The sequence below is a fragment of the Lissotriton helveticus genome, chromosome 7, assembly GCF_964261635.1.
Source record: "Lissotriton helveticus chromosome 7, aLisHel1.1, whole genome shotgun sequence".
Lineage (NCBI taxonomy): Eukaryota > Metazoa > Chordata > Amphibia > Caudata > Salamandridae > Lissotriton > Lissotriton helveticus.
This window is the reverse complement of record NC_136068.1, coordinates 70,269,589-70,290,331: the sequence shown is the minus strand read 5'-3', so window position 1 is coordinate 70,290,331 and position 20,743 is coordinate 70,269,589. Positions and strand designations below refer to the sequence as shown.

Sequence of the window (20,743 nt, the reverse complement as noted above, 5' to 3'; positions counted from 1 at the left end):
TCTGAGTTTGGTAGATTTTACCATGGGTGGTGGTCTTTAGGTTGGGTCTCTCTCTATTGATCCTTCAGAAGGTATCTTCTTGGCATTATGTTCTAGGGCAATGGCCTTAAACTTCACATTGGCACTCAACTGGCATACATGAGTCTCTGACTTTCCATGAGAGGGGTGGACAGCAGGCAGATGGCTGGTGCTCTAGAATCAAGGCAGGTAGTCTTGTCGTCTTGGGTGATGGCTGCTCAACCAGAATGGAGACTAGCAGACCTTCCTCCCCACTCCTAGTAGCTGCGGCTCAAAGACTTGGTGGTGTTCTTTAAATGCTGATGGACAGCTTGTGGGATCCTGTTCCCACTTTTATAGTCTATATCCAGACACTGTCATGATTTAGTCTGGTCGTTTGAAATTCGTGTTGTGGGTGTCGACTTCTTTGAAGTACCCTCTCTTTTGTCAGGTCCGATGTCAAAGGGACAGTCTGTCACAGCAGTAACATCAGCATTTCTGATTGACCCACAACACAGGCAGAGGGAGAAACCAGGGATCACACCTGGCTGTCAGCCTCCACTGAAATATGCCTCTAAAAGATCAAAGGCCTAAGCCTTCCCATGTGCAATAATTCCCTGGTCCTACAGTGCAAACCTTATTGGAAACACCATCTCGCCTGACCATGAGCTCAGGCGCCACTGACTATTAACCCTTCCTTTAATCCAAGACTGTTGATGTGCACAGAAGTTGCTCTGCTCCGCTCCCTCCAGTGTGGGTGGGCCCATCTCTCTGGAATACACATCTCCTGTGTGGAGATTGCAGTCCTCAGTTTCCAGGCCCCAGGCTTTCAAATTGCAGCTCGCAGGCCTTTCTCTATATCTCAACATGCACATCCAAGCATCACACCCTGCCTAGCGCTACATGCAGTCATCATACAGGCTAAGAGTGAGTTAAGTACACAGCAGCAGAAGTTTAGATCAGAGGGCCAGTAGGTGCCACTACAATGAAATGGGTAAGGAAAGGAGCATTGGCAAAGCCAATAGGAGTCGTCTATGCAAGAGCTGTTGTCTTTTTCAAAATGTTTTACCCATGTTTTACACCGGTATGGCTGCTGTTCAGCATGGCTAAACATTAGTGAAGGGTCCTAGAGGGCGTACAGTGGAGTAGATTGGGAGGGCGTAGAGGGAAATAGAGTAGAAAGGCATACAGTGGAGTATAGTGTTGTAAAGAATCATGGAGTGGTGTAGAGGGAGTTGCATAGTGTTGTGGCATAGTGTTATGCATGGTGTGGTAGCAGATTGCTATTACAGAAAACACATTTTCATTTGAAATGACCATTACATTTGCACAGACATACAGTTTTACAGATAAAACTATACAGCGCACAAACAATGTGTGGAAGTGTCTTCACACAGTGTATTGATATTGTTTTGACCGTAATAAAATATGTTTCCACCATGCTTCAGAGTTACAAAAACGTGCTTCATTTGTGTTTTCGTAAATCTGATGTATTGTAAAATCTCTCCACTGTTCATTTAGAGGCATTTAAATTTTGTTGTGTGCTAGGAAAAAACCTTTCCTTTCGCAGCATGATTTACACTTAAATCCTTTCACTTTGAAATCTGAGAAAGAAAAGTAAAGACTAATCTCCCTGACATTTGACCTCTTTGAATGTAAAGTAAATGTGGCAAGATAAGATTCAAAGGCATATTTGGTGAAAGCAAGCACTTGTGGAAGGATACAGTAAATAGGCTATGCTCCATGGGAGGGACCAACTCAAGCTGGACAGCCTAAATCAAATTGAGCGGTACAAAAGGGGGTGGTGATGGACGGAGCATCTGAACCAATCACACTCACACCCAGTCAAAAGATCTGGGTTTAATCCATCACCGTTCTTTAGCCCACTCCGCCACCCCAGTTCAGACATGGCTATATGCAAATCAGTCTGACCCTGTGCCTCATGGGAACAGTCCAGCCCGAACTGCCAAGCCATTCCTTCCCTGGACCGGAAACAAGCTTCCGAGGAACGGTTTCTGGCATTACAGCCGTCTTCAGCCCAGCTTGCTTGAATCCAGTGGCAAAGTGAGCAAGGGACTCACGTCTGAGCATACCCTGTCACACTTATGGCGGCCAAAAGCGGTACAAAAGGGGGTGGTGATGGACGGAGCATCTGAACCAATCAAACACTCACACCCAGTCAAAAGATCTGGGTTTAATCCATCACCGTTCTTTAGCCCACTCTGCCACCCCAGTTCACTTTGCCACTGGATTCAAGCAAGCGGGCTGAAGACGGCTGTAATGCCAGAAACCGGTCCTCGGAAGCTTGTTTCCGGTCCAGGGAAGGCATGGCTTAGCAGTTCGGGCTGGACTGTTCCCATGAGGCACATGGTCAGACTGATTTGCATATAGCCATGTCTGGACTGGGGTGGCAGAGTGGGCTAAAGAACGGTGATGGGTCAAACCCAGATCTTTTGACTGGGTGTGAGTGTTTGATTGGTTCAGATGCTCCGTCCATCACCACCCCTTTTTGTACAGCTTTTGGCCACCATAAGTGTGGCAGGGTATGCTCAGACATGAGTCCCTTGCTCACTTTGCCACTGGATTCAACCAAGCGGGCTGAAGACGGCTGTAATGCCAGAAACCGGTCCTCGGAAGCTTGTTTCCGGTCCAGGGAAGGCATGACTTGGCAGTTCGGGCTGGACTGTTCCCATGAGGCACATGGTCAGACTGATTTGCATATAGCCATGTCTGAACTGGGGTGGCAGAGTGGGCTAAAGAACGGTGATGGGTCAAACCCAGATCTTTTGACTGGGTGTGAGTGTTTGATTGGTTCAGATGCTCCGTCCATCACCACCCCCTTTTGTACCGTAAATCAAATTGAGAGCATGCAAATGCAAGTTAGAAAATTCAAAGCCAATGATAAGGAATTGGGGGAAGCAGCGAGGGGGAATTCAGCACTGTCTGGTAGGCTTTGACCTAAAATGCATGTTCACACTAATGACTCTTATAAAAGAAACAAAACAGGTAGGCTGGCACCACTTTGTTTGTGTTATGTAAACCTTAGCAAGGGCATTAGCTCTCTGTTATGAGGGTAGTTCTTGGTGCACTACTCCCAGTCGAACGACCACATAACTATGAGACAGACCTCGGTCCTGGTGCATACACCTGATCCAGGTCCCTCCATGACTAAAAAGCATTATCAGGGTCCTGATATTCATGCAGCTATGGCCCTCTGGGAAGGGTGCTACACATACATCATCATGAAGGGGACTTTTCCACCCCAACAATCAGATGCATCTTCTGAGTTTATTGAAACACAACTTGTTGATGTATATTTTATCTGGTCAGTAAGCGATTCTTCTCTTGCAATTAAGGTACATTGCTTTAGTCTGCAAAAGACACCCTTCTCGCTGTAAAGGTTTATATCTTTGGTCATTGAGAATCTACTTTGTTACTGTCATTGTACACAATTACACTGTCGCGCTAAGGTATCTCGATTTCTGTATATGTTACCATGGTCGCCAAAAACACCGGTTATTATTTTTCACTGCCTGTGAGAAATGTCTCTCTCGCAGTTTGTGTTCCTATGGACGGTGAGAGGCATCTCTCTTTATCAGGAAATACTTATATGGCATAGGATTCATTGGCTTGAAGTGAACACAAATTCTGGGGTAGGCACTTCTTGGGTAATGTGGTGCAAGGAAGATGCATCTAAATTTCTCATACTGGATCATGATATCTCAAATGTGGTCCAAAGATAAAGTGGCAAATTGTAACTCTCAAGAAGGGCACAATGATCTTGGATAACAATCTGTGTTTACTGGATCCGTCCCGAACCTCATTCTAAACCCAGGAGAGAAACCTGTATTTCAAGGCCTATGCGAGACACCAAGCCATTAAATCTGTGCAGTTGGCTAGAGCTGCATGTTCTAAACAGGATAAACCGCATCATAATTGATATGGCTTAATTATTTACCTGTCAAAAAGTATAACATCTTTGACACCCGTGCCAAGCTATATACATTATAGCAGTCTAAAACAACCTTCACCAAGAAACCTTACATCCTTCTCACTGCTTTGTCAAGGAGCATAACGACAAATTTGTGCCTGCTCTTCATACCAGTGAAGTACATTAAAGTTTGACCAGTTCCTCCTTTATCGGATCTTATAAACTTAACTGCTTCAGCGCGGCGTTAATTTTCGCGCTGTGCTGAGCGTTCTAATGAGCCAACGGGCTCATGATGGAACGGTTCCGTCATGAGCACTGGCCAACCGACGCTCATGACGGAACCGTTCCGTCATGAGCACCGAAGGGGTTAATCCGACAGAAACGAAACTGCCACATGTAAACAGAATGCTGCTGGTGACTTCAGCATGATCATTAAAGATATTTGTGGGGGCTTTCGTTTGCGTGGTGCGCTGCCGCATTTAATTGCCCCAGAAACAAAAAATAAAATGGTAATGAAATTAATTGGTGGTGTGGCTCACTGGTTAGAGGCGGCAGACCCGTAAGCAGAGGACGGCCCGGGACCAGGGTTCGATCCCGACGCGGCAGGGTCGTGGACCAGGGTCAGCGGGCTCGATAATTCTCGCCTCGGTGCCTACTCCAGTCAGGGACCACACTCGGCAACTCTGGGCATTAGCTTGCCTCATCTTCACAACGGCCCCCCAGACTGCCGGGGATGCTTGGTCGCACCCTAGAGATACCCATTAGGGACCATCTCTCAGGGTGAGCCAGGACGGGTTCCCCAGCGGTCGAAGCGCGGAGATACTCCTCCGGGAGTTGATTCTAGCGCTATATAAACCCACAATTAAATTAAATTACTGTTTTATTTTTCTGTCAACCTGTCGTGAACACAGTCATGGCGGGGGAGGAACGGAGGGGAGAGGTGTTGGGGGGCAGGGGTGGGGTGGGACGCTGGGCTGCTGAGTGGCAGCAGTGGTAGGCTACCTGTGCACTAGTTTATAGCGCGCATGTTCCTTTGGCTGTTTTTTTGCGATGGCCAGCCTGACACTCGCACTATAAACCTCTCAACACAGTTGTCTTGGACAGATTGGTTGAGAGCCTACATAAGCCTCCAGTGTCGGCGAGAGAGGCCACTCCCTCAAAATGTGGCTCTGCTCTTATAGCATTAGAGCAGCACAAGGATTCGTTAAGCCCAGCTGGACGTGACGTCAGGAGAAGATGCCCGAAGCGAGGAGGTTGTGTCTCCGGAAAAGTACCTTTTTTATTTATTTCTTTTATCTATTTGTTGTTGATGCAGTAACCCATTTTCCTGCCCCTCCAATCGCCGTACTTTCCAGCCGCCACTGAAAGATATTACCATGCAATAATATGGCATGGTATACATTGTGTAGAATTTATTGCAAAACATTTAGAAAACATAGGTCCATCTAACATAATATACAAGGACCCATTAAAGGTATTTTGACATACTTGTAGACATGAAGACAAGTATAGCTGGCAAGCAGACCTTCCCCAGATAGATGCTCAACAAGAAACTTTAACCAAATTAAAACAAGAAAATAATGCTCACTTTATATTGGGTTAAAAAATATTATCGCCTAATCTCGTTATAGTTCCTGAAAAGATTCTGGTTAAACAATCTCCTGGTGGAAATCCAGGGAGAGCAACACAACCCCATAGAGAACAAGTGCAAACTGAGGAAATAAGGGGACCTTCAAAGCCTACAACTGCAAAGCAAAATGCTGAATGTAGAGACACTACAGAGACGGAATGTGTGAGGAAATCATTTATTTCTATAGCGCTAACCCTCTGCGACCCTTCTCAGCCAACGGTCTCCTCTAGTCGCCCCATGATCTAGAATGTCCCTGATGACCAATGACTCATGAGGAATGCATAGAGAAAACAGGTTTCATCTCCTCAGTGAGGAAGGTGGTTAAACACGCGTATCCCAGATTCAAAAAGCATAAATAAAACTTTTGAGCATCTTACCTCAGCTCATTGTTAATCAACATTTATATCAAAGACTTACCAAAACTAATAATGGAACCCCTACACCCACGGTTTAAGCCAATAGAATTGGCAGTAAATGGCCTGTTATGCGCTAATGTCCTGAGATCTTCACATCCAAAAATGAGTACAGCACAAACTGGTGAAAAATTATCGAGGAACCTAGACAGATCAACATTATGATCGTCCATGAAAGAACAAACTATAGCAGAAACGAGTTCGAAATGTTTAATGGGCCAGAGAAAGCGCAAACACGTACTATTCACCAAGGAATCCTCAGTCAGCATACCTAGAGGTGACAAAAAAGACACTTTAATCCCAATTCATTCGTGCAATAAGAACCATAAAGAAAAGATTACCATAATACATGCCACCAGTTAAATAAATGCTAATGTTTGCTAATACGTTCTCCGTATCTCTTCTCCTGATATTGGTTCTCTAGTTATGCTGAACATTTAGGTCTGTGCACAGATGCTGTCCAACTCATTGGTATAGATAGAAAGTGGAGATTCCCCCTGCTGCATAATAGCCAGAGGCACGTATTAGAATTTTGGTGCCACAATTTGCCCTTTCTTTCTATGATCTTCAAGACCAAATAGCCAGACCCACACATAAGCATTGGTGTCTGTTTTTCTTAAGACTGCAAACCATTGGAACAGCACTCAATGCAATCCTGCGTTAGGACACCACAGGCTAAAGGAGGTGCTGCTCAGGTGTTACAAACAATCTCCCAAAATGTTTAGCATTTTTTTTTTTTTAGTCTTCTCTGCCTGTCACCAAACACGTTCACATCTTTTCTTAAGTCTCTCCTGTAGATGGCTTTAGCTGTCTGAAGGCCTGTCACTAAACTAATGCATTGAAGTATATGAATACAGCAGACTTTGGGTCAGTCCCTTGCTCTTCATTTTAGATTTCTTGTCTATCTCATTTCCTTGCTTCTTATTCGCTTGGTTTTCTGCCTATTCTGTCCCACTTCTAGGCTTTATTCTTCGTTACTGACTTCTGATTGACAGGTTTGTGTCCATCCACAGCGTACATTTAGGAAACCAGCTTTAACATTTTCTTTCAGCAGCCCTTGAAGTGGTATGCTTTTTCTTTCGCCCTCGTGTGCTGCTTACTTCTGCAAATGCCCCCGTGCCCTGTGTTGCTCTCTCCTTCCCAGCTGATCCTTGGTTCTCCTATCCCGTTTCCCCGTACCCTCTTCTTCGGCGTTCTCATTCTTTAAAAAAATATATATAAAGTAAACTAATTGATATTTTGTAATGCCCAGAAGCAGAAATATGATGTCAGAGCGTCGGTTTTCGCAGGCACATGTATGTCATGATGCTGCTCTGCAGTAGTCTAGATTTCCAACATGCATGCATATATTACCTCTGAGCTGGCCGTCCTCCGTCCTCACCTGTCTCCCTCGTGCACCTCTCACCCCTTCACTCTGCTCCATGTTCCTCTCTCTCACCTCTACCGCGCTCCATGTTCCTCTCTTGCATACTTCTGTTTCATGCACCAGTGGCCTCTGTGTTGCTACTGTCACACCCACCTTTATACTTCTGCCCCTCACCCATTCCCTCTGTATTCCTTCCCTCACCTGTTGCCTGAGTGTTGCTTCTATCCCTACACCCACGACTTCTTGGCTTCTTCTCCCCTGTGTTTCTTCCAAAAGTTTGCTTCCAAACTTTGCCTGAAATCACTCATTTTCCTTACATTTCTTTGATGGAAACTACTGGAATCCATAATATTCCTACCACCCAGCATTGCCACACTTGTGCAAATAAAAACGCGGCACCACTTGTGTAGTTGGGCCTAGTGCCCGCAACAGGAACAGATCAAACTAAGGTCATTGGGCGTCCCTTAAAAGGGCTCCCATTGACCATGGCTTGATCTATTCCTGTCACGGCCAGGCCCAGCCACACAAGTGGCACAGCGTTTTTATCCGCACAAGTGGAGTAACAGTGGGTGGTAGGAATGTTGTAAATTTCTGTGGATTCCTGGAAGTTACAGTCACAGAAATATTAGGAAAATGCATGACTTCAGACAAACTTTGGGGTTTGCAGGGCATTGTGGGGAAGAAAACCTCATGGGATACACACCAGTTACCCTATCCTGGATTCCCCAAAGTGTGTAGTTGTCCGAAATGTACACGTTTGCTAGGTTTCCCTGGTTCCGGCTGAGCTAGGGCCCAAAATGCACAGCCTACCCACCCACTTTGCAAAAAAACCAAAAAAGGGGCCGCTTTGAGTGGAATAATGTGATGTATCCATGTTGCCTTTTGGTTTGTTTCCTGTTGTGGGCACTAGGCCTACCCACACAAGTGAGGTACCATCTCTATCAGGAGACATAAGGGAATGCTGCGTGGTAGGAAGTTTGCGACTCCCTGCAGATTTCAGTGCTTTTTATCATAGAAATGTAAGGAAATGTATCTCTTTTTTTATAGTCCAAGTTTGAGGATTGTAAGGGATTTTGGATAAAAAAAAAACTGGTGCGCGCCACACAAGTCACACCGCCCTGGATTCACCCAGGTGTCTAGTTTTCCAAAATGTGTTTGTTAGGGTGCCCTGGGTGCCGGCTGAGCTAGGTCCAAAAATTGACAGCTACCCACATTGTAAGAAACTGATCACTTTTGAGTGGGGAAAATGTGATGTATACATGTTGCGTTTGAGCAGTTTCCGGTCACTGGCACTAGGCCTACTTGCACAAGTATGATGCCATTTTTATTGGAAGACTTGGGAACACAGAATTTTAGAACATTTATGTTCTTACCAATTGAATTACACTGCATTTGTGCCTTCTAAATGTAAGCCAGTATGTAATCACAAAACGTTTTAAAAAATACCATTTAAATCATATCCTGGTATGGGTTCCCACAAATTCAGAGCTGCACAATTAACTTCTGCTGCTAAACTCATAACTTGTGCACATTTCAGCATTGATATCCTTTTTCTCACTCTACACATTTCACCATGTGAATTGGTCCATACACTGCACACAATGAAAAACCATTGTATGGTGGAGCTCAGTTGTTGGCTCTGGGTACCTTGGGTTCTTGGAGAGCCTACAAACCATACCCCCCCCCCACCCACCCAACCAGAAGGTTCTAGCGGATGTAATGGTATATTGCTTTTGTAAATCTGCCATTGTCACAAAGTTACAGATGAAAACTTAACAAGTTTCTGATTTTTTTCCCCAATTCCTTCTACATATTACTTTATTTGAACAGTAAGTTTCTTCGAGAAAACCTTGAGGGATCTGCACATATGACCCCTTTCGGAATTTGGAATTTTGTCTACCTTTCAGAAATCTATAGCTTTCCTGGATCACCCATGGGTTTCACACTGGTTTCCACCACAAACTGGAAGTAGGTTGAGAACACAAAACATTGGAATAATGGGTTACTACTTTGGAAAATGCTTAATCATGTAAAGGGGTTAATAGCCTACCCCCAAACGCGACTACGATGCAGTGCTTTATTTTCACAACACGTGTGTTGTGGGGAAAGATACCATATGATCCTTCAAATTTATCAGACATGTCTTTGCTGAGGCTGGCTCTAGAACAAGAGCAGCTTTACAGGATCATATCTTTAGCCCAGACATACAAAGACCTGGAAATAAATTACAGATCAGCAAAAATTGAAAAGGGGGAGGGTGGGAGCGGGGTAGGGAGGGGAGAGACTAAACAGCGTTTTCAAAAAACAGTATCATCATGTGCATTTCTAACATTAAATAAGGCTATAAATAGCCACGGGCCATTTCTTGAAAAACCCATAGTAGAGGTATAACGCAAGCATTCGAAAAGCCAATAGGTTTCGCCTATGCAAAATCTATTGGCTTTGTCAATGCTTTTTCATGTTGTACATCAGCGCTGTCTGACATGGTTTAAAGGGGAAAAAAGGCACTGACACGGCCAGTACTGACCCAGTCATGGCGCTTTTGATTTTTTTTTTTTTACTTTAAACCATGTTGCAAAGCAGCCTGCACTACAGTGCAACATGTTAAAAAAAGCACATACGAGCGAGAAGGGTGGGAAACACAATAGAGAGCAGTATTGTATTGTAATTGCATTTATATAGCGCTTACTACCCCTGACTAGATGTCAAATCGCTTTTTTGGCGAGTAGCACGCTACTACGGGACTCAAAGAGGATTAGTGTTGAATTAGTATAGTGAAGCATGCAAGTACATTTTAAGTGGTGGATAGGTTAGTCAGTTATTTGGAGTTGGAATGATAGCAGAAGGATAGAGGAGGACAAAGGTTTGTATTTATATAGCGCTTGTTGATGCACGCTATTCAGGAAGCCTACAAAGGATTAGTGGTGTATTAATATGGTGAAATATGAAGTAATTTCAGTGGTGGATATTAGTCAGTTACTTGGAGTGAGAAGGATAGCGGAGGGATAAAGGGGGAAGAAAGATTTGCATTAATATAGCACTTGTTACCCCTGATGGGTGTTGAATCACTTTTCTGGCGAGTAGCACGCCACTCCGGAACCCATTAAGAATTACTGTTTAAAATTGGTATAGTAAAAAAAAGAATATTAAGTAATTTGAGTAGTGGATATGTTGTTCAGTTATTTGGGTAGTATATTAGTATAGTTTAATATGGAATTTGAGAAGTGAACATGTTAGTCTGTTAATTTCGATTGAAAAGGATAGTGGAGAGTGAAAGATTTTGTTTTTTTGGTCTTAGCAATAGGAGGAGGCTTTTGGATGAGTAAAAAGGAGTTTTGGAGGGGAGGACTTGGGAAAGAGTTTAGAAAGGTTTGTTTTAGGGGATCAGTATAGTAAAAGAGGTGTCAGATGATGCAAGAAGGGGAAGAGTAGGAGAGAGTCTAGAAAGGGTTATTTTGGCAATCATAGTAGTGGTATGGGGTTTGGGATAAATGAGAGAGTAGATGTAGAGGATATATTGATAATTTATAGGATGAGAGATAGGGTAGTGCATTGGAAGGAGCAGTAGAAGAAGTTTGAGATGAGTCAGAAAGGTTGGGCTAGAAGAAATATTAAGCGGAGTGATAGCAGAAGGATAGAGGAAGAAAAAGGTTTGTATTTATATAGCGCTTGTTACCCCTGATGGGGTGTGGAGACACACTATTTGGGCAGCCCATAAAGGATTAGTGGTGAATTAATATGGTGAAGTATGAAGTAATTTCCGTGGTGGATATTAGTCAGTTATTTGGAGTGAGCAGGATAGCGGAGGGATTAAAGGGGAAGAAAGGTTTGCCTTCATGTAGCACTTGTTACCCCTGATGGGTGTTGAAGCGCTTTTCTGGCGAGTAGCACGCCACTCCGGAACCCATAAAGGATTAGTGGGGAATTAGTATAGTTGAATATGGAATTTGAGAAGTGAACATGTTAGTCTAAGAGGATAGTAGAGGGATAAAAGAGTGAAATGGTTTTTTTTGTTTTTAGCAGTAGGGGGTGGCTTTTGGATGAGTGAAAAGGAGTTTGGGAGGAGAGGAGTCAGAGGGAAGAGTTTAGAAAGGTTTGTTTTAGGGGATCGGTATAGTAAAAGAGGTGTCAGATGATGCAAGGAGGGGGTAGAGTAGGAGATAGTCTAGAAAGGGTTATTTTGGGGATCATAGTGGTATGGGGTTTGGTATAAATGAGTGGATGTAGAGGATATATTGATAGATGTATAGGATGAGAGATTGGGTAGTGCATTGGAAATGCTAAATTAGGAGAAAGTGATAAAAATAAAGATCCATAAGTTTGGGGATGATGTGGGCTGGGTATTGCTAGATGGGTTAATGGGCAGCATTTCTGGCCCTGGTTAGTCTCAAAGGCTCAAGCAGGCAAATGCCCTTGTCCTCTCCGCCCTTAGCCTTAACGCCCGGGCTGAGACACCCTAACCCTGGCCTTTTATAGCCCTAGTAATCAGGTGACCCCTTCAGCCAATGGGAACCCTAGCCCTAACACTATCCAATCACAACACTAGCCCTAAAATCTAGAACCAATAGGAGACCAGGACATTACAGCCAATGATAGCCCTAGCCCAAGCACCCAATCAGTTCAAAACCCAGATCTCTACGTCCAATAGAGGCCCTAGCCTTGCCCGTAGTCCCAACCCAAGTCCAAGCAACCAATGGCACAGGAAGTCCTAGTCCCTACTTCCAATAGAAGCCCTAGCCCCAACCCTACATTGATTGAATCACAGACCCAGAAACCAATCAGAACCCTCAAATACCCAACCAATGAGGACACTAACCCTAATCCAATAGAAACACTAGATACAACCACCAATCAGTGTACACATGTACCAACCACTAGCAGACCATATACGGTCCTAGCGACCTCAGACAAGGCTTGCTGGCCAGGGAGATGCTTCTCCTGTTCAGAACCTCCTAGGAGACTGACAGGGCTCAATGCACACTTTAAACTTCTCCAGGTAAAGGCCTCACAAACTTGAAATCTAACAATACTGTTTGAATAAAACTTTACTCCCTCTCCTGGCCAAAAAAACGAAGTGCACAGTCCCCAGTAAACACAGTTTAAACAGCTCACAGAAGCACCCTCTGATGTATAATATCCCTGTTGCTGGGGTGGGGGGGTGGGGGGTGGGCTGAAGGAGGGTTGGTTTCACTGGCTTGTGAACACAAAATGGTGGCTTATTTTGCTGGTCACTACTCCTTATTTTCGTGCTTAATGGTGATCAGTGTGACTCACACCACCTGCTTTTAATAGTGAATTTCAGTTATTTATTCTTGTTTCTGTGGTAGAGTACGATGCCTTTCACTTGCAGCTATTGTACTTGCAGTTTTGGTTGTTGGATAGCTCATTTCTCCTAGTCAGAGTGGTGCTTCATAAATTCTGTAGTGAGGTTTTCTGTTGACATATCTAGGAAAATGCAGCTTCTGTAAAAATGTTATTTGCTTCATTGTGGTTTGTAGAGTCACTAATGCGGATTTCTATTTTAACCCTATCATGACAGATTCAAAATGACGTCCGACCTTGGAAGTAGCCTCACCTCCATTGACTGGCTGCCTCAGCTCACCTTAAGAGCCACCATGGAGAAGGGACATGCTGCCCAAGCACCCACTGGACCCCGTAAGGGCCCTGGCTCACCCACTGACCCTAACGCTATCCTCAACAAAGAGGAAGCGGCGGCCCACCGGGATGGCAAACCTCCGTACAGTTATGCCAATCTTATCACGTATGCCATTAACTCTTCATCTGCTAAGAGGATGACTCTGAGCGAGATTTATCGGTGGATCTGTGAGAATTTCCCCTACTACAAGAATGCTGGTGTGGGATGGAAGGTAAGTCAGCAGTGTGTATTATGCACTGGCCGATTATAGACTACCTGTTATTAAGAGCATTTGTTAATAATGGTGCAGGAGATTATGAAATCATCTTGCCTATGTATGTGCAGTGTCTTGCTTTGCCGTTTAGTTGCGTGGATGTGGTTGTATATCTTTAATGAACATTTTGGAGTTTAGTTGGTATTTTGAAGCTTGTGGATGGACTACGTTGGACTTTGTTGGTTGAGCCTCGTACAAGTCATTAAATTGCCTATTTTCAATAAATCTTTGTCCAGGGTTTACATAATAGTCCTGTTTTGGGGTGAGTGGTTAGTACAGATGTACCTCTTGATGTTGCCATGTAAGAATTTTTTTAAGGTTGTGTAAAAGAATGTCGGGTAGAGATTTGAATCAATATTTCAGTTGTATTTAAGATTAATGAATAAGCACGTAAAAACCTTTTTTGAAGGGTTGTTGGCTTTTGGAATATTTGGTAAAAATCTTTAAGTAATCACGATTTATTCAAACATGATCAAAGCCAATAGGTTACGCCTTTAGAACCTACTGGCTTTGCCAACGTCTTCTACCCATGCTGCACAGAATTGGCATGATAGCATGCAGCATAGCAAAAAGGTTTAAAAAAAAGTCACAATGACTCAGCTGCGTGATTTTGTAGGTGCCGATGCTCTATTACGCATAAGGTGTGGGTGGCATTTTTTTTAATTTGCCAATCCAAGATGGAGCAGAAAATAAAAAGATAAGCATTAAAAATGCAATAGGTCTCGCCTTTGATTAAGTTAAAGCCATTTGCTTTGCTATACAATACCATTAGCAAAGCAAGTGGCTTTACCTTCATAAAAGGTGATACCTATTGCATTTTTAATGCTTGTTAAAGGAGGCTTTGAAACTGGTCTATATCGGGCTCTGTTTTGTGCCCTGGCACAGGCGGTCCGTTTTTTCCCCGACTGCAGTGACAGGAGGCGCAACTTGTGGCTGCTCATACTGCTCACTTCTCACTAGTTGAGACGCTATGGAATGACTTCATGCCAGGTGAGCGTTGTAGGGGAAAGGAAATCATTTAAAGAGAGTAATTTTCTCTCTGGATTACCCTTCTATTTTCTAAACTCAGGACCAGCAACATTGTCACCAGGGATTTAAGTGGAAGCTTTTTCAATATTATATACAAGCCATAGTTGCTGCTTATTTATCTTATTTTATCACAAAGGAGGGAAGAGGAGGTCCTATCTGTTCCCCAAAACGTAATACTATAAATCAAATTGGATAGGACACTTGTTACCGCTTAGCCAGGAGATGTATTAATGGGAAACCCTCATAAACGCCGTGTATTCCGAGTAGCGGTGTGTCTTGTTATCCGCCCCACACAGGCGTTGTGGCAGTAGTCAGGTGGTAACCATCTGGTAGGTATATACAAAGTCTGATAAAAAATAGTCTCAATCTACAAACTAGCTTTATTCATGTAGTTGAGTGGCTATAATAAAATAATGTTGGGGTATGCTAATAGGACTAAGTGAGGGGTCCTATGCATATCACTTATGACGTATGCTTAAGTGATATGCATAGGACCCCTCACTTAGTCCTATTAGCATACCCCAACATTATTTTATTATAGCCACTCAACTACAGATGGTTACCACCTGATCTCTGGACACTGCCATGATACACCAGAGATTGCCTCGGGCGAGGCTGGCACTTTACTTTTGAGAAACCCTATGACTACTGCCACAACGCCTGTGTGGGCGGATAACAAGATACACCGCTACTCGGAATACACGGCGTTTATGAGGGTTTCCCATTAATACATCTCCTGGCTAAGCGGTAACAAGTGTCCTATCCAATTTGATTTATAGCTTATTTATCTTATGCAACTGACAACTATTGACAACAGTAATAGTCCTCACTTGTTGTAGGTATGATGTTACTTGTTGTATCCTATATCTGGGTGCAATGACAAACCGCAAAATAGAAGTCGGGGGACCCATTATGCTAAGCACAGATTTTTAGCTTACTGTTTTTAAGACATGCCCTTAATTACATTGGCCACGCCCCTTTGGGTGACACCCCAGGTTGTTCATCCCACTTAAAACCCTGAGTAGGTCACATTCATAATTTGAACTTTAAGGACTTGAATGACTGACAGGTGCTCACTTACTTGGCAACAATGGCCTAACACGGGAAACCACGAAGCAGCACGTCACATTTCCAATTTGAGGGCCCCTAGACGCCGGTTAACACTGAATTCAAGCACTATTTAAAAAATTGTATTTTAGTATGCCTTGGGCTGTGTGTAAGGGTAGGTGTCCAATGATGTCACAAATATGGGTTAGTGACCTGTAGGCCTATTAGAACCATGGCAGATTGAACAGAGGCACACAGCTGTGAGCGGGTGCCAGTTCCGGGTGTAGCAGTTTGCCTGTTATCTTAACTTCCTTTTGTAGACATAGCGAGCCGCCAATGAGCTAAAATGCACTTTAAGGGTTGCTTCAGGGTGCGTTCTCCAAGCTCCCCTGCCAGTAACATGGCACAGCAAATAACAGAAAGAAATGCAGCATCTTCTATAGAAGTGGCTCACGGGTCACTTTGTTGCAAAGTTCAGTCGATGAAACCTGCCTTTCAAGTGCACACACCTACTGTCGGGGTCTCAGGAGTGCAAGATCTCCACTGCACCCCAATTGTGGCCGTCTTTTGCAACCACCCAGGAGGCAGTAAGGCCCACTGCCCCCTCCTTGTGTTGTATCCTTGCTTCGCCACCACTGTAGTCGGTGCAGTGAGTGGACTGAACCAGCCCTGGGTGTTCATCTGAAGTACAGGTCCCTCTGGTAGATGTCTCGTGTGAGCCGCTTCTGGGAAGTGCTAAATTCCCCCAGTTGTCACACCCTGTGCGGGTTTACGTGTTACATACAGCACAGTAGGGCGGAGCAGACGCAGGCACTGGTCGAAGGCAGGCAGTAAAAGAAAAGATTTTGCAGTTGTATTGTGTGGCACTGGTAATTACATGTTCGAGGCATATGGGCTGCAGATGGTACATTTATGAATAGATCGCCATCTGGTGTTGGGCTCGGATGATTGCACTTGTTTTTCTCTTGGAGAAGTCTTTGTCGTCACGAGATCGATGACTCCTCCTTTGGGTGTTAGTGCGCATGGGCATCGTCTCCATCCTTAGATTGTTTTTTTCCGCCATCGGGTTCGGATGAGGATGGAAGCGCTCGGGATCGACTTCGACAAAAAAAGTTATATTCGGCGCGTATTCCCTTTCCAATTCGACGGTATTGTTATCGAACGCGACTACACTTCCATTTCGACGCGTTTCGACGTCCACAACAAGATTTCCAACTGCTACGTCGACGAGACCAGGAGGCCCATCTCGACGTAGTCCAGCCCGGAGTCCATGGAAAGGACTCAATCAAAAAATGTCCAACGTGTGGTGCTAAGTTTCCACAGAAGGACCTACACGAGGTGTGCAACCTCTGCTTGTCCCCTGAACACGAATCCAGGGACTGTGAAGCCTGCGCGGCATTCTCCTCCAAGTCGACGATTAGAAACCGTCGAGCCCGAAGACACGAGGTATCGAGAATGCAGTCACAGGCAATCCCAGAGCTGTTCGAGGACCAGCACCCCGAAGAGGAGGAAGAAGAGGAGGACGAGGCGGGGTCAGAAGCGGACGAGTCCGACGTCGAGGAAATCGACGTTCATTAAACCGTGAGTGACGACGTCCCTTTACCAAAGAACCGACCCGCACGGTGTCGACCACGCCTCCGAGCTCGGTCAGACAACCGAAAAAAGTTTCGGACGCCCCGCCTTCGGGCCCGGCAACGAAACCGAAACACTCGGTCTCCCACCATGGTGGATCCGAAAAGCGGCCCACTTCGACATCGACACCGAAGCTCCATACAAAGGAAAGCTCGAAGTCGAAACATTCCATTTCAAAACCGAAACATGCTTCGACGTCTAAGACATCCTCGACACCGAAAATGTCGGATTCGAATAAACTTTCGGTGCCGAAAACACAAATGGACAGAAGAAAAAGCACCTTTCGGAACCAAAAACTTTGGTACCGACACAGGAGCATCAAACAGATCCCAGACAAAAGACTTTGTTTATTGATCCACAAACTGGCAAGGTAGTGACAGAACTACCTAAAAAGAGGAAGAATGAACAGTTGGACGACAAAACTCCTCCTCCTAAGAAGAGAACAATGGGGACAAATACAACTCCTCCCCTTTCTCCACAACCTAGAGACACACCCTCTTCTCCTCTTCCTCACACTATGCCAACTACTCCTTTTACACCACGCCCATATACACCTATAACAGATGTAGAAAGTGACACAGGAGAGGGAGAACATCCTAGGGATGATGGAAGACACGGTCCCAGAGGATGCAGACCCATGGGAAGATTATAATGTAGGGTCAGATAATGATAACGACCCTGAACTGTATCCCTCAAAACCTTCACCACCTGATGATAATACAGGTTTTGCACAACTAATTAATAGGGCAGCAAAATACCACAAGGTAGAACTACATGCAGAACCTCAAATAGAGGATTTCCTGTTGGAAACACTACCTGCTGCACAAAGAACATCAGGAACACTACCAATGCTTAAGGGTCTCCTCAATCACACATCAGAAATATTCAAAGACCCGGTGAGGGCTAGGGTATTAAACCCAAGAATTGATACAAAATATAAGGCAGCTCCAAAAGACCCAATATTTATCAAGGGGCAAATTTCTCTGGACTCGCTAGTGGTCACAAACGCTCGTAAGAGAGCAAACTCTTCAACTACAAGAGAAGCTCCTCCTCCAGACAAGGAGTCTAAGCTAATAGATGCCTCCGGCAAGAGAGTAGCATCCCAAGCGGCAAACAGCTGGCGCATAGCTAATACGCAAGCGCTACTTGCACGGTATGACAGAGCTCATTATGATGAATTAGAAAAACTCATCATGCATCTCCCTAAAGAACATCAAAAGAAGGCAGATCAACTCATACAAGAGGGAAAGATAATAACTAATACTTCCATTAAGTGCGCCCTAGACGCAGCAGACACTGCAGCAGGATCCATAAACACAAGCATCATGCTAAGAAGACATGCATGGCTCAGAGTTTCAGGGTTCAAACAAGAGGTACAAACATCATTATTGAACCAATCTTTTGATGAGAAAACACTTTTCGGCTCAGGGACAGATGAGGCCTTAGAAAAGATGAAAAAAGATACAGAAACGGCTAAATCAATGGGAGCATTGCAACAGCCAACCCAAAGAGGTTCCTTTCGTAGGTCCACCTATAGAGGAGGATCCAAAAATACAGGTACAAGCCAGCAACCAACCTCTTTTACACCGACATCACCCAGAGGTAATTCTAGAGGCAGTTACAGAGGTAACAACTACAAGGGAAGAGGTCGCGGAAACAACAACAACCGCAACTCTCCAACCCCAAAGCAGTGACTTCATACAGCTCCCCCCAGACCATATAACACCGGTCGGGGGACGCCTATCACAGTTCCTACCTGTCTGGGAAAACATCACATCAGACAGGTGGGTGAGACAAATTATCCAACATGGTTATTGCCTGGAACTCACAGCTACCCCACCAAACATCCCCCCCAAACAGCGTCCAATGAGCCAAGATCACCTAACACTGTTAAAACAAGAAGTACTATCCCTACTAGAAAAGCATGCCATAGAGAAGGTTTCACAACACCAACAAGGAACAGGAGTATACTCCCTATACTTCCTAATCCCCAAAAAAGACGGGTCTCTAAGGCCAATACTAGACCTCAGACCTCTCAATGCATACATAAATTCGGAACATTTCCACATGGTCACGCTCCAACAAGTACTTCCTTTACTGAAAAAAGGGGACTTTCTTTCTACACTGGATCTAAAAGACGCTTACTTTCATATCCCTATTCACAAAGCCCACAGGAAATACCTCAGGTTTGTGGTAGAAGGACATTATCAATTCAAAGTCCTTCCATTTGGGGTCACAACGGCACCAAGAGTGTTCACAAAATGCCTAGCAGTGGTTGCAGCTCACCTAAGAAGAAGACAAATACATGTCTTCCCTTACTTGGACGACTGGCTAATAAAGGCCAAGTCACAAGAAGAATGTCTTCAGAACACAAAAAAGACAATTCAGCTGCTGCACCAGCTAGGGTTTACGGTGAACTACACAGTCACACCTGCAACCAAGCAAGGTTCAACAATATCTAGGTGCTACTATAGACACAGAAAAAAGCCAAAGTATACCCCAATCCAGTCAGGATCCAAACAATGCTTAACAGTCATTCAAAAATTTCAACCACAACACTCACTAACAGCGCGAGTGTTCATGCAGCTATTAGGGATGATGTCATCCTGCATACTGCTAATACCATATGCCAAACTACAAATGCGTCCGCTGCAAGAATGCTTAGTGACACAGTGGAATCTGGCTCAAGGACAGATTACAGATCTGGTGTTGGTAGACGACCGCACACACCGCTCTCTGAAGTGGTGGAACACCACAAACATTGCCAAGGGGCAGTCGTTCCTAGAACCAATTCCACAGGTGGTGATAACAGCGGATGCATCGCTCACTGGATGGGGAGTGCATATGGAGAAATATACAGTACAGGGAAGATGGAGTGTGCAGGAAAAAAGACTGCACATCCAGCATCTAGAACTACTAGCAGTGTTTCTAGCATTGAAAGCCTTTCAAATGCACGTTATCAACAAAGCAGTCCTGATCAGAACAGACAACATGACAGCAATGTATTATATTCAAAAACAGGGGGGGCGCACTCTCTCCAACTATCCAGACTAGCGCAGGAAATCTGGAGATGGGCCATTCCTCAAAACATCTATCTATTAGCCGAACACCTACCAGGAGTTCAAAATCAGATAGCAGACATCTTAGGCAGACAGTCAGAACAAATACACGAATGGGAACTGCACCACCAAATACTGCAGCCATTCTTCCAAAGATGGGGACAACCAGAGATAGATCTCTTTGCCACTCATCAGAACGCAAAATGCCAAAGCTTCGCATCCAGGTACCCACACCACCTGTCGCAGGGCAATGCGTTATGGATAAATTGGTCCAACAAATTTGCATACGCTTTTCCCCCTCTCCCACTAATCCCATTAGTGGTCCGAAAGCTGCAACAACACTCAATGACCATGATACTAGTAGCACCCACGTGGGCACGACAACCGTGGTTCACCACGCTCCTGCAACTCTCACAGGTGCCACACCAAAAGCTAAGAATTTTACCCATGCACCTTACACAGAACCATGGAGAAATAATGCACCCAGATCCCAAACAACTGAACCTAGCGATCTGGCTCCTGACATCCTAGAATTTGGATACTTAGATCTACCCCCAAACTGTATGGAGATCATTAAGCAGACGAGACGTCCCACCACCAGAGCATGCTACGAAGCGAAGTGGAAAATGTTAGCTGTATACTGTACCAGTAATAACATCAACCCTCTGGACGTATCAACAAAAGATATTATTTGCTATTTACTACACTTACAGCAATGTAATCTTGCGTA

General features: G+C 44.6%; 1 protein-coding gene across 2 annotated transcripts in view; it reads left to right on the top strand.

Moving 5' to 3' along the window:
* Nucleotides 1-20,743, top strand: part of FOXJ2 (forkhead box J2) — a 280,606-nt gene that overhangs the window by 47,958 nt on the left and 211,905 nt on the right. For both annotated transcript variants that reach the window (XM_078651469.1, XM_078651468.1), the window contains exon 2: nucleotides 12,877-13,204. In XM_078651469.1, the coding sequence (XP_078507595.1) occupies nucleotides 12,884-13,204 (321 nt within the window). In that variant the 5' untranslated portion in view covers nucleotides 12,877-12,883. The remainder of the gene's footprint in view (nucleotides 1-12,876; nucleotides 13,205-20,743) is intronic.